Raw genomic sequence first — 14,446 nt, 5'->3', positions numbered from 1 at the left:
AATACAGCAGAGGAAGATTTTGAGAAAGGGAAGAAAATAGTCCAGATCCTCCTGAAAGCCCGTTTTGCCATAAAACAAAGGAAGGTCAAGGGACCTGCACAGGAGATCCAGTTTTTAGGAATAAGATGGCAAGATGGACGTCGTCAGATCCCAATGGATGTGATTAACAAAATAACAGCCATGTCTCCACCAACTAGCAAAAAGGAAACACAAGCTTTCTTAGGCATTGTGGGTTTTTGGAGAATGCATATTCCAAATTACAGTCTGTTCGTAAGCCCTCTCTACCAAGTGACCCGGAAGAAGAACGATTTCAAATGGGGCCCTGAGCAACGACAAGCCTTTGAACAAATTAAAAAGGAGATAGTTCATGCAGTAGCCCTTGGGCCAGTCCGGGCAGGGCAAGATGTAAAAATGTAGATGCTCTACACCACAGCCAGGGAGAATGGCCCTACCTGGAGCCTCTGGCAGAAAGCAGCAGGGGAGACTCGAGGTCGACCCCTAGGGTTTTGGAGTCGGGGATACAGAGGATCTGAGGCCCGCTATACCCCAACTGAAAAAGAGATATTGGCAGCATATGAAGGGGTTCGTGCTGCTTCGGAAGTGGTTGGTACTGAAGCACAGCTCCTCCTAGCGCCCTGGCTGCCGGTGCTGGGCTGGATGTTCAAAGGGAGGGTCCCCTCTACACATCATGCAACTGATGCTACATGGAGTGAGTCGGTTGCACTGATCACACAACAGGCTCGGATAGGAAACCCCAATCTCCCAGGGATCTTGGAAGTAATTATGGACTGGCCAGAAGGCAAAGATTTCGGAATATCACCAGAGGAGAAGGTGACACGTGCTGAGGAGGCCCCACTGTATAATAAACTACCAGAAAATGAGAAGCAATATGCCCTGTTCCCTGATGGGTCCTGTCAAATTCTAGGAAAGCATCGGAGATGGAAAGCTGCTGTATGGAGTCCCATATGACAAGTTGTAGAAACTGCTGAAGGAGAAGGTGAATCGAGCCAATTTGCAGAAGTGAAGGCCATCCAGCTGGCTTTAGACATTGCTGAACGAGAAAAGTGGCCAGTGCTCTATCTCTATACTGACTCATGGATGGTGGCAAATGCCCTGTGGGGGTGGTTACAGCAATGGAAGCAGGGCAACTGGCAGCGCAGAGGCAAACCCATATAGGCTGCAGCACTGTGGCAAGATATTGCTGCCCGGGTAGAGAACCTGTTTGTCAAAGTACGTCACGTAGATGCTCATGTACCCAAGAGTCAGGCCACTGAGGAACATCAAAACAACCAGCAGGTGGATCAGGCTGCTAAGATGGAAGTGGCTCAAGTGGATCTGGACTGGCAACATAAGGGTGAATTGTTTATAGCTGGGTGGGCCCATGACCCCTCAGGCCATCAAGGAAGAGATGCAACATAGAGATGGGCTCGTGATCAAGGGGTAGACTTAACCATGGACACTATTGCACAGGTTATCCATGAATGTGAAACATGCGCTGCAATCAAACAAGCCAAGCGGTTAAATCCTGTGTGGTATGGAGGGCGATGGCTGAAATATAAATATGGGGAGGCCTGGCAGATCGATTATATCACGCTCCCACAAACCCGCCAAGGCAAGCGCCATGTGCTTACAATGGTGGAAGCAACCACTGGATGGCTGGAAACATATCCTGTGCCCCATGCCACCAGCCAGAACACTATCCTGGGCCTTGAAAAGCAAGTCCTATGGCAACATGGCACCCCAGAAAGAATTGAGTCAGACAACGGGACTCATTTTCGAAACAACCTCATAGACACCTGGGCCAAAGAGCGTGGCATTGAGTGGATATATCACATCCCCTATCATGCACCAGCCTCTGGGAAGATTGAATGATACAATGGACTGTTAAAGACTACACTGAGAGCAATGGGTGGTGGGACCTTCAAACATTGGGATACACATTTAGCAAAGGCCACCTGGTTAGTTAACACTAGAGGATCTGCCAATCGGTCTGGCTCTGCCCAATCGAAACTTTTACGCACTGTAGAAGGCGTTAAGGTCCCTGTAGTACGCATAAAAAACATGCTGGGGAAGGCAGTCTGGGTTACTCCTGCCTCAGGCAAAGGCAAGCCCATTCGTGGGATTGCTTTTGCTCCAGGACCTGGGTGCACTTGGTGGGTAATGCGAGAGGATGGGGAAGTCCAATGTGTACCTCAAGGGGATTTGATTTTAGGTGAGAATAGCCAATGAACTAAATGGTATAATGTCAATTGTTATATAATACTATGTGTCATCACTTTTTCAATAAGGATCACTCAGATTAGTGAAGAATGAACCTCAATGAAAGCAAGCAAAGTGCAGTGGTGATGGAACCAGAACTGGCTTCAGCATGCAACAATCCAACACCACATACCATCTCTTCTGCCCTGAAGGACTATTATGACGGATGGAGCCCAAAGCCATGGACTAAATGAACTTAATTGTATTAGAAGGGCTAGAACCTGGGCATGATGTAAATGGTATAGAATAAGGGGTGGATACTGTCCTGGTTTTGGCTGGGATAGAGTTGATTTCCTTCCTAGTGGCTGGTGTAGTGCTGTGTTTTGGGTTTTAGTATGAGAATAATATTGATAACACGCCGATGTTTTGGCTGTTGCTAAGCAGTATTTACACTGGGCAAGGACTTTTTTTTCAGCTCCCCATGCTCTGCCAGGTGCCCAAGAAGCTGGGAGGGGGCATAGCCAGGATAGTTGATCCAAACTGACCAAAGGGCTATTCCATACCATATGACGTCATGCTCAGTATATAAAGCTGGGGAAGCAGAAGGAAGGGGGGGACATTCGGAGTGATGGTGTTTGTCTTCCCAAGTAACCGTTACGCGTGATGGAGCCCTGCTTTCCTGGAGATGGCTGAACACCTGCCTGCCCATGGGAAGTAGTGAATGAATTCCTCGCTTCGCTTTGCTCGCGCGCGCAGCTTTTGCATTCCCTATTAAACTGTCCTTATCCCAACCCACGAGTGTTCTCACTTTTACTCTTCTGATTCTCTTCCCCATCCCACTGCGGGGGGAGTGAGCGAGCGGCTGCGTGGTGCTTAGTTGCCGTCTGGGGCTAAACCACGACAAAGTCCCTGTTCATCCACTCTCTTTTTATTTAAAAATTCCTTGTCGTAAATAGAAACAGCACTCATCCAGCTAAAAACTCATGATCATCCTACATTCAGGAGTATCTCTGGATTAAAATGTGTATGTAGCAGATAATCTAAGCACACCAAGAGCTGGGTCTCCTGCTGTCTTTTTGGCACACAGGGAGAAGAAGAAGAAGCAGAACTTGAGGTGTGGCTGACTGAGCTTGAACTTCCTTCTGCTTGTTTGGTCAAATAAAATATATTTTGGCTCATCTATATATGTGAGCATCTGATTTGTTTTAATTGCAATTGATAGTGTATAAGATAGAGAAGAAGAGAGAATATTTACTCTAGAAAGAGTATAAGCAGAATTAACAAGTGGAAGAAAGAAGCAGCTGACCTATATTTCAGGGACTGGAACATGTCTGTAATGCAGATGAAAAGCCCATCCCAACTCGCCTTTAAATTGTACACCATCCAAATCTATTTGTCATGAAGCAGTTACATGCTCATAGCCGAATAAGTGCTTTGATGTATTTTTTTATGAATCTAGTTTCTCCAGTGCTAAAAGATAACTGCAACACAGCCTTGCATTAATTATTGTACTTCTGTCTCCAGAATGATGTCATATAAAAAAGGAAAGCTGAAAAAAGAGGATGTGTTAATTTTACAAAAAAAAAGCCAGATAACAAAAGGATTAAGGAAGAATTTTTTTCTTTTCTTTCATAATACTGCAAAGCACAATCAAACAATTAAGAAAAAAAGTTTAAAAGTGCCTTTTGAAGAAACACTTTTTCTTGTTTTAAATGAGATATTCAGTAAAGGAGGAAAGAATTAATAATAAAAGAGAATAGGTGCCATTCAGAAAACAGTTGGAGCTCTATTTGTTTTTTTCCTACCCTGGAGAACATTAAACAGTCATTAATAATTCAAGCCCAGTAGTATAATTTTTTAAGCTGAAATTTTTATCTATTTTCATTTTCATTTTTAATGTTTGTAGGAAATAAAATTCTTTTAGAAGCCCATATTCTGTATGGAAAAAGAAAAGAGAATAATTCTCTTTAAAAATTAAGTTTTACCAGATATTTTAACTATCCAGTTCATATTTTCATGTAAGGATGCAGGAGTTTTTATTTAATTTTTCTCTTTGATACCTACAAAATGCTCATTCTTGCAGTCTGTGTTTGAATCATGGTTATATCTCACAGCAATATCAATAAACTTCATCCACAATTTTTTCTTATAATACCCTATCTTTCTGCTGCATTTTACCTAAACCAAAAGCTGGGACCTCACAGTTAGCCTCACAGAAAAAGACTAATACTGAACTTAATATAAGAAATATAGTTATTGTCTGATTTATTGTCTGATGTCTATTATTCTCACCTCTGTTTTGTACCTTATCTTAATGCTTTACTGAAATGGCAGCCGGAGTTTGGCCTTTTAATAAATATCAGTCCTTAGAGCTGTAGGATGTAAAATCCAGATATACGTGGCTTAGCAGCTCCCAATTAACTTTAAAGGGAGTATATTAGTATTATAAATTAATTAGGTGAAAGAATATGTAATGTAATCAAACATTGTAAATAGTGTAAATAGACCAGACAGCATTTGTAGTAACATGAATAATTTTGAAAGAGTGGAGATTAGACAGTGAGTTTCCTAGTGCTCCTGATGAAGACTTTCCTGCTTTGTTTTATATACACTCAGATGCTCTTTCAGTGGAACATCTTCACTTCTGTTCTTCTCTGTCCACATGTAAACAGCATGTTCCTCTCAGATCTCAGGGTTTCTGTTTCCTTAATGTGACCATAATGTGTATAGTGTTGCCTAGACTAAAAAGACTAGCCACATAGTAGTCCCTTTTGAAATCCTTTAGGAAGCATGCAAAGACTCCAGGGTTTCTGCTTAGCATTATAGCTACTAATAAAACAAAAATATGTTAACTGGGTCCAACATACATACATAACCAACTCTTGATCTCTAGGAGGTTGTTTCTTTCCAGGTTAATGCCTGTGCCCCATAGTGTTTTACTGAGTAAAATAAAGATGTTTGTCTATGTAATCCCTCAGCTCTATTTCCATTACTTCCTGAGATGAAATCCCTGTTTAAAAGTATTAATTGTAGACCAGAACTAAATGGTACAGCTCTTCCACTCTTAGCTTGTCTTCTTGGTCCATACAACATGAGGTGGGAAACATGGTTTTCAATTTATGCATCTTCCTTCTACTTCCTGCTCTGGAAAAATTCATTGTCCTAGTAGCCCAGGAGATCAGTGAATACACAGGGTAAATAGAAAGATAGTGCCTCTGAAAAGGCTGGTTTTGTTTGAGCATTAAGAAGCTGATAGGTGGTGCTATGATCTGATCTCTGGTATGAGGGTGTTGGCTCAAGATAGCAATTCCCTTGATAAGTGTGGGCTTTAGGACTTCTTCTTAAATGAGTGCCAAAAGAAATGTAGGCATTAAATCTCCCATCTATTTTCCATTCAAATACAGGTTGAGAATACCCCTGCTTATCACACCCCAACTGAGGATATTTTTAAGCTTTTCTAAATTACCTGTACTATCCTGCTTTTTGCACGTACGCGGAGAGAGAATATTACAAAGGAAAATCATATCTCCTTCCTGTTTCATCTCTACATTTCTTGGGGCAAAGGCAAATCCTACAAGTAAAAAGCATCTTCCAAATACAGTTGCCTAGAAAACCTTTTAGATTCATGTGCTTGGTCAATGCTCAACAGAATATGTTTCACTACCACCAACAGAAGATGTTAGCATATATTAAGAATGAAAACAGGACAGTGATTCTGGCACATGTTTGTGAAGTGTTTTAAGGTCAGTAGTTTGAGAAAACAAAATAAATGAAAATAACACAATGGGTTTGTACATTCAGTGTTATATTTGCAAAGTAAAAGGGTTATAAACATAACCTTGCTCCAGCTTTTAGCAGTTGAAACTTTACTGATTACAGTGGCATGATATTGGGGTACACCTGGAGTAGCTCAGCAGGGAATTAGACATAGATATCTTACATTTACTTACTGAAAGCTATGACATATTCAGAGGCCAGTGGGTTTTTTAGTTAGTAACTCTGAACTTCTAATTCATTCCCTTAGCAAATAAGGATTTATCTAGATTCCAGCTTCATTTTTATCCAAGCTGAATTTAAGTATGCAAATGTCTCTCTGCATTAACTGTTTTAAAGCTACTGTATTAAAACTCAGATTGGTCTAAGTGAAGAGAGAAATAGGACCATGGCATATTTGCTTTAGAGTATCCAGCTGTGGAGCCAAGAGTGCAAGCTAAATTTATGCAAGTCATATGTTAATTATGTATGCATGAATGTAATGCAAATGGGCACCCACCTGCATGGCAATATATTAATAATACTTTATAGTATTAATAGAATCTATATTAAGGAAATATAAGGAAAAATTTATTTTACATATTTTCATATTTTGTTTTTAATTTTTAGATAAAAGATAAAAAATCTACTGCACACATCATTGTTGTGCCATAATAGATTACTTAAAGTGTAAATAGCCTATTTCACTCTATATGGTCCCTCTTTGGCATGGAGTTTCTTATTCAGCAATCTCTAGAAAGTGATCTATTGACTGAAACGTATGCTGCTTGGAGTGCTCTGGCTTTCTCAGCAAGGCAATGTATCATATATTTACTTAAGCCTCTGGGTCCTCCTAATATCAATGAGATTAGATATTTGTTTAAAGCAAGGCATGTGCCTAAGTAATTTGCTGAACTGAGGCCTAAAAGAAGCAGGAGAGTCATGGAAATTACTGTATCTGATTATGTCATTAAAGATAGCCTGCCACTGACTGTGCAGGAGTGGGCTGAGTTAAGGCCATACAGAATCCTCCATATCTGAATGCTTTAGTGTTTCCTTTGTGTAAGTGGAAACCAGGTTTTTACATGCTTTTATAAAGTGTCATATGATGCAAGATATAAAGAGTACAAATTGGACTGTCCTGAGAATTCCAGCTACCTGCAATATAATCCCATATTATAATCCCAATATTATCTCAATAATCATTGAGAGCCTAGTCCTGAGGGTCTCTGGCAGCCAGGGCTTGCAGGATTGAGTCTTTGTACAGGGCCAGCCATATGCTCATGATCATTAATGACACTTCTCAGATGCATTAAATGCACTTGTCTTGTCTTCACACCTCAATGCACAGCCAAAGCATGATATCAGTCACCAAAACCACTCAGGCTGCTATGCATTATTGTTTAATTAAACAACACAGATAATTTCCAAGATTATTTCAAGTATAAACATGGCCTGGTATTTAAGCTCTATTTAACCTTAGGAAGGAAGTATGAATGTTGAGAGGAGAATGAAATTTAAATGTGAGGAAAACACCTTTTGCAGATAGTAGTTCACCTTTTTTGTTTTTCTCTTTCCGAATTTAGCTTGACAAAATCTTGTCCACCAAGCACAGTTTTTCCCTCCTCTGCCCCCAGCCACGATGAGCGTGAGGACACTGATTACAGAATTTATTTTAAAAAATCCATTTGCATCCTCTCCAGAGATATACAGAGGTCTAATTAATTGCTCTGACATATCTGAGCCAGAAGCCCCCTTCAGCCACAGAGAGACTATCCCAGTAATGTAGACAATCTTTAGCTTGAAACTATTTGCTGGAAAAGCTCTGTGGAATTGTAACTGTGGTAAGTAAAAACCACTCTGCTGCATAGCACCAGCACAACACCTCTGAAGCTTTGTGACTTAAACACCTATGGTCTGTGCTATCCTTTTAAAGAGAGGCAAATTTACTTTAATATTTTGAGGTAGTGTAATAGAAAAGACTAGATCAATCCCTTTTGCTAATACTTTGCAGTGATGGTAGGATTTCAGAAAGTATCTTTTTGACTTGAAAGAAAGCAAAGTTAGGTCAGACTGGAGAGCTTTTGAAAAGCCTACTCCAAACTAGCAAAGCTATTTCATTTTCCATTCTTTGAGCCACTCTTATGCTTAATCGTACTGCACTGTGTTTTTCAGAGGATGCCTATAAAATTCAAGTCCGAATTGATGACGAACCAGCCTATTTGGACATTCTAGACACTGCTGGACAGGTAAGTAGTTTCCCAATGTGAACCATTCAATCAGAGATAAAACCAAAGATTTTAAGCTCAGATATATGGGTCACAGAGCTAGAAACAAGCTTCCCTATTCAAACATAAAGGGAGCAGTGGCAGAAAAACATTGAGGAATTAACAAAGGAGAAGATTAAAGTGCTTCAGTGGTATAGTATAACTTCAAAATCTGACCAGAAGAGACAGACAAATTTAATCAAGTAGAAGATAAAAAGCTGTTTGTTTCTTTTTCTCTTGTATGCAGAAACATCTATCACAATCATGGGATGAATAAATGCTGTTGTTCATTTGTCTTATGTGTTTATCATTCCTGCTTTTCTATATATTACAGGAATCTTCTGGTCTACTTGTAGATCAAGTATTTTGTTACCATTCTTCTCCTCCCCACATTATATTTAAACATCAAATGCTCACCCATAAGGAAAAGATCTTAATGCAAAAAGTAACACACAGTGTACATATAATGTGTATATGCATGTGTGAGCATCAGTCAGGGAATTGTTTCACATACAGTAAGGCAAAAGAAGGGGTTAAATGCAAGAATTTCTTCTACCTGACTCAGTTTTGAGTTTCCATCTCAAAACGTTTTTATTGTTTAATCAAAATGTTGCAGCTGGTTGATCTTTTCCTGAGGTATGCATCAGGTTCTCTTTGAAGGCTTTGATAGCTTCATGAGTTTCCATAGTGTGTGTGCACCTTGTACAGGAAAGAGTCAGTCAACAAGGACAGTAGATACTTAAAAAAAAAAAAATAAAAAAAAATTAGGAAGTATAAGCCTGGAAACCATGATCTCAGCTTCCCAAATGTCTGAATGCACCTTAGCTGGGCACTGCAAATAGTGGGAAATGCAGTCCACTGCCATGAATTAGAATGGCATCAAGTTATATAAATTGAATGTAGTTCAGGGGGATTATGACGTGAGTTTTACATGTGAATGAAATATAGGCCAATTTCAAAGTGAACTCAACCCAGTTTCAGGAATCAAAAGATACCCTGAATTATTCTTCCTTGACCCAAAATTATACAGTCTCATCAGTTAACCAGTAACTTGCTGCTGAGTCTCCTGTGAAAGTGTTTGATTCTCCAGAAAATTTAAGCTAAATTTCAAGGCATGTCTCCAAAGCTATGAATTTAATTGACCTAGAATTTATTACTATAACAGGCCCAAGAAGTTTCTTATGCATAATTGTCCTAGCATAGCTTCAGCAATGATTTGGCTGGGGGAAAGAAGGAACATCATAGTTGCTACTCAATATGTCTGAAAATATCTGTACTTCTGTTGGAGAAGAGGAAGCAACATCTTCTTTGCTCACTCAGGAAGTCTGAGACTAGTAACTTCAGCCTTATATCATCATTAGTACACAGTCATTAGGTAAATTATATCTCCAGCTGTTTAGTCTTGTAAGGCTTTATGTGTTAAGGACCTCCTGTGTTATCCTCTAATATAGTTCACTGTGTACATCTACTTCATTCTACTCCTAAATTCCCTTTAGTCCTATTTTGTAGAGTTAAAATGCTAAAAGTAAAATACTTTCTTACCCGGAGCTGAAGAGAAATGATGAATCAGAGTTTATGTGTCCAGCTTTTTGCTAATGGAAAGAGGAGCAAATTGCTATACAGGATTTATTCATCTTCATAGGTGTGTTCCTAATTTGCTGTGGAGACCCTGAGAGAGTGCAGGAGTTTTAAACTCTGCAAAGCATAGAAGAGGGTACAGTAGGTACAGAGCTCCTTGCATTGTGCTCCTGCTTACAGACCTGTGCAGAGAAGATGAGCTACCTGATCCTAAATTTGCATCAGTAATGCAAATATTATTTATACAGAGGAAATAAAGCAGCTTAAAATCAAAGCAAAGAATGGATGATGAATGAAACAAAAATGGATAGTGTGCTTTTATTTTGAGCTGGGGAGTAATATGTTGTAAAAACCAAGAGGAATAATTTCTTCTACTTTGATTTTTTTCCATTTGTTTTTGTTACTAGAAACATAAAAGTTTGTATTGTTGATAAAAAAATGATAGAATGAGATATTGAGAATTTCATTTTCTTCCTAAGCCCCCACCAAAATCAAAGCCTCTATTTTTTCTTTTTTTTTTTTAGAACAAGTATTTTTAAAATGGTATTTCATTTTCTGTCAGCTTCTTTTAAAATAAAAAAAAAAAAAGGAGCGCAATCTTCAATCCCTTTGAAAACTTTTTTTAGATTCAGGAAAACAGAAAAAATATGCCTGTGCACTGGCCTTTTAAGTAGCTGAAAATATTATGTTTTCCAGTTTAAACAAAGCTCATATTTTGTCAGTCATGTTCACTTTTTAGGAAAAATTCCTCACAAAACTGTACAATTTTTACATGATTTTTGATCATCTAAAAAAGCTAGAACAAAACCTCATTTTTAATTGGGGGGGTGTTATTGCCAATATTACGAATTTTAGCAGAACTGACAGTTGTAAGGTAAGAAAAGAAATCAGAATAATGCAAACAGTGAAAGCTGGTGAGAACAATAGTAGAGAAAGGCTGGAGAATTTTAAGGTTTTTTTCATGAAGGGACCAAAATATCCACAATATTAGAGGCCCATGGCATGTAATGACCACGTAATGAAATGCGGTGCAGAGATTTTGGAGCAAGCAGAGACCTGTGGCAGTAGCACCACACTCTGCAGATACATCAGCCCAGGACATTGTACAGCCTGGGCATATCTATTCTACCTCATGATCCAAGTTGAATTGATACGAGAAAATCTCTGCTTTAAATTTCCCTGTTCTTACAGCGGAGAGTATCACTGATACATGTCTAAGTGTATCTATGCTAGGAAGCTCTTCCCACTTTCCTAGGCCCCTATTTTTCAGAAACTGTCCATTCTAAGTATCCTGGATTTAGCTGCTTGTCTTTGCAGATGTCTTTGAATTTGTTGCCTCTCTATCTGCACTACACAGCTCCGGAATAAATCAAGACCTAATCCAACTCCCATTGAAATCAACAGCTAAAATAGCCTCTTTCCTCACAGAGGGCTTAATGTTACTCTTGCTGAAGTTCAAACTGAAATACTACTGTGACTTTGGTGACTCGGGGTAAAAATCCAAAGCACCAAGTTATGCTGATGATGGTGTGCTCTGATGGTACCTCGCTGGGTTTCATGTTAAAGCAGAGATGGTGTTACAGCTTCTAAATCATGTAGTGGAAATCTCATTTCTCTCTGTGTGTCCTTGCAGTCATAAATACTTCATAATCAACTTTGAATAATGACTTTAATCACTTCAGAAGATCAAGGAGCTAAAATTGTAATTCTTCCCTATTTGGGAAATACAAGAAGTCAAGAGAAACCAACTGAAGTTAATGTATTTGCTGTTGTTCTAGAGAGTATGTTTCACCAAATATGCTTCTCCTTTCCCTGCTGTACCTATGCATTAATTGAACACTTCAACACTGACCAAATATTGTGATTTATTAATAGTTACTATAGTTGTTTATTGTCAAGTCACAGAATCACAGAATCACAGAATCATATAGGTTGGAAAAGACCTTTAAGATCATCGAGTCCAACCATAAACCTAACACTGCCAAAAACCACCACTACACCATGTCTCTAAGTACCTCATCCAAACGTCCTTTAAATACCTCCAGGGATGGCGACTCAACCACTTCCCTGGGCAGTCTGTTCCAATGCTTGATAACCCTCTCGGTGAAGAAAAATTTCCTAATATCCAGTCTAAACCTCCCCTGGCGCAACTTGAGGCCATTTCCTCTTGTCCTATCACTTGTTACCTGGGAGAAGAGACCGACCCCCACCTCTCTACAACCTCCTTTCAGGTAGTTGTAGAGAGCGATGAGGTCTCCCCTCAGCCTCCTTTTCTCCAGGCTAAACAGTCCCAGCTCCCTCAGCCGCTCCTCATAAGACTTCTGCTCCAGACCCTTCACCAGCTTCGTTGCCCTTCTCTGTACGCGCTCCAGTACCTCAATATCCCTCTTGTAGTGGGGGGCCCAAAACTGAACACAGTATTCGAGGTGTGGCCTCACCAGTGCCGAGTACAGGGGCACAATCACTTCCCTAGTCCTGCTGGCCACGCTATTTTTGATACAGGCCAGGATGCCATTGGCCTTCTTGGCCGCCTGGGCACACTGCTGGCTCATATTCAGGCGGCTGTCAACCAACACTCCCAGGTCCTTCTCTGCTGGGCAGCTTTCCAGCCACTCTTCCCCAAGCCTGTAGCGTTGCATGGGGTTGCTGTGGCCCAAGTGCAGGACCTTGCACTTGGCCTTGTTAAACCTCATACAATTCACCCCAGCCCATAGATCCAGCCTGTCCAGGTCCCTCTGCAGAGCCTGCCTACCCTCCAGCAGATCAACACTCCCACACAACTTGGTGTCGTCTGCAAACTTACTGAGAGTGCACTCGATCCCTTCGTCCAGATCATTGATAAAGATGTTAAACAGAACTGGCCCCAACACCGAGCCCTGGGGAACACTGCTTGTGACCGGCCGCCAACTGGAGTAAACTCCATTCACCACCACTCTCTGGGCCCGGCCGTCCAGCCAGTTCTTTACCCAGCGAAGAGTACACCCGTCCAAGCCATGAGCAGCCAGTTTCTCCAGGAGAATGCTGTGGGAAACCGTGTCAAAGGCTTTACTGAAGTCTAGATAGACAACATCCACAGACTTCCCCTCATCCACTAGGCGGGTCACCTTATCATAGAAGGAGATCAGGTTGGTCAAGCAGGACCTGCCTTTCCTGAACCCATGCTGGCTGGGCCTGATCCCCTGGTTATTCTCTACATGGCGTGTGATAGCACTCAGGATGATCTGCTCCATCAGCTTCCCCGGCACCGAGGTCAGGCTGACAGGCCTGTAGTTCCCCGGGTCCTCCTTCCGGCCCTTCTTGAAGATGGGTGTCACATTAGCTAATCTCCAGTCAGCAGGGACTTCCCCAGTTAGCCAGGACTGCTGGTAAATGATGGAAAGGGGCTTGGTGAGCACATCTGCCAGCTCCTTCAACACTCTCGGGTGGATCTCATCAGGCCCCATAGACTTGTGAGTGTCTAAGTGGTGCAGCAGGTCACTCACCATTTCCCCCTGGATAATGGGGGCTCCAGTCTGGTCCCCATCCCTATCTTCCAACTCCAGGGGCTGGGTACCCATAGAACATTCGGCCCTGCTAATAAAGACTGAGGCAAAGAAGGCATTAAGTACCTCAGCCTTTTCCTCATCCTTGGGGAAGTCCAGAGTTAAAACTCCACATCTGATTTCATACCTAAAACTGGATAAAAATCTTTGATATTTTAACTGATAGATACAGTTTGGAGCACCAAAACCACAGATGGTGCTTCAGAAATACATTTCTGGTTCTCAACTTTCTGAAGTTAAAAAACATTCAAACAAAGTGAAAACCAGAAACATGAATAAACTATTAGTATTGCTCATCTAGTTATTGGTCTTCCTCTTCTCATGTGTATACATAGACACCATTAAATACGACAGATTGCTCCTCTCAGGAAGCAGACTGATGTTCCTTGAAATCTGGATACATATTTTCTACATCATCAGTTGTCCTCTAATGCTCTTCCAGTATCATTTTTCCACTCAAGATACAACAGGAGGCACATTCTTAATGTATGTAGGGCTAGTGTAAGTAGTTATGCTTCACTGAACTCACTACCCCTGCTTTTCGCCACCTGCTACATCTGCCAGCGGGGTAGCCTGTCTTTGCTCACCACAATCAACTTCAGACAGAATAAGGTTACATTTATCTTGGAGAGTTTCAAGAGCAGGTATTGCTGATGTAGCTGCTTGTAGCCGAATTGTCATAAACAGCAATTACTTGAGCAGTTCCTACCATAAGGCTTGAAAACATGGCGTGCAGCGAGAAGGAAAGGAACAAAAAATTGATGTTGGTTTTCTTTTTCAATGGCACAGCTGAATCTAGAAGACATGTATCCTTAGCCTCGCATTTGCTGCTAGAAGAAGCTATCAATGATGCCTTTGGCTCTTCTTTAACTAGAAGTTCTCTTAAACCAAAAGTTTTATTTTTGCATCTACATTTCAATTAAAACAAAACCAAAAAGCAAATGGAAACAAACAGAGAGCAAATGTGAGATTGAACTTTAGGAGGAATTTTATTTAGTTAGCTTTTAACCCTCTAGGCTAGCTACAATTTGGCATGTGGAGTAAATAATAAAACCTTAATGGAAATCTGCAAATGCAAACTATTATCCATAAAGATAGCTTGAGCTT

General features: G+C 40.7%; 1 protein-coding gene across 1 annotated transcript in view; it reads left to right on the top strand.

The window, feature by feature from the left end:
• Window positions 1-14,446, top strand: part of RIT2 (Ras like without CAAX 2) — a 229,613-nt gene that overhangs the window by 102,589 nt on the left and 112,578 nt on the right. The window contains exon 3 of the mRNA XM_075489012.1: window positions 8,128-8,201. Within this exon, the coding sequence (XP_075345127.1) occupies window positions 8,128-8,201 (74 nt within the window). The remainder of the gene's footprint in view (window positions 1-8,127; window positions 8,202-14,446) is intronic.

Source organism: Mycteria americana, assembly GCF_035582795.1.
Source record: "Mycteria americana isolate JAX WOST 10 ecotype Jacksonville Zoo and Gardens chromosome Z unlocalized genomic scaffold, USCA_MyAme_1.0 Scaffold_18, whole genome shotgun sequence".
In the NCBI taxonomy this organism is placed as follows: domain Eukaryota; kingdom Metazoa; phylum Chordata; class Aves; order Ciconiiformes; family Ciconiidae; genus Mycteria; species Mycteria americana.
Note: the sequence above shows the minus strand (reverse complement) of the source record. Positions and strands in the feature narration are given on the sequence as shown.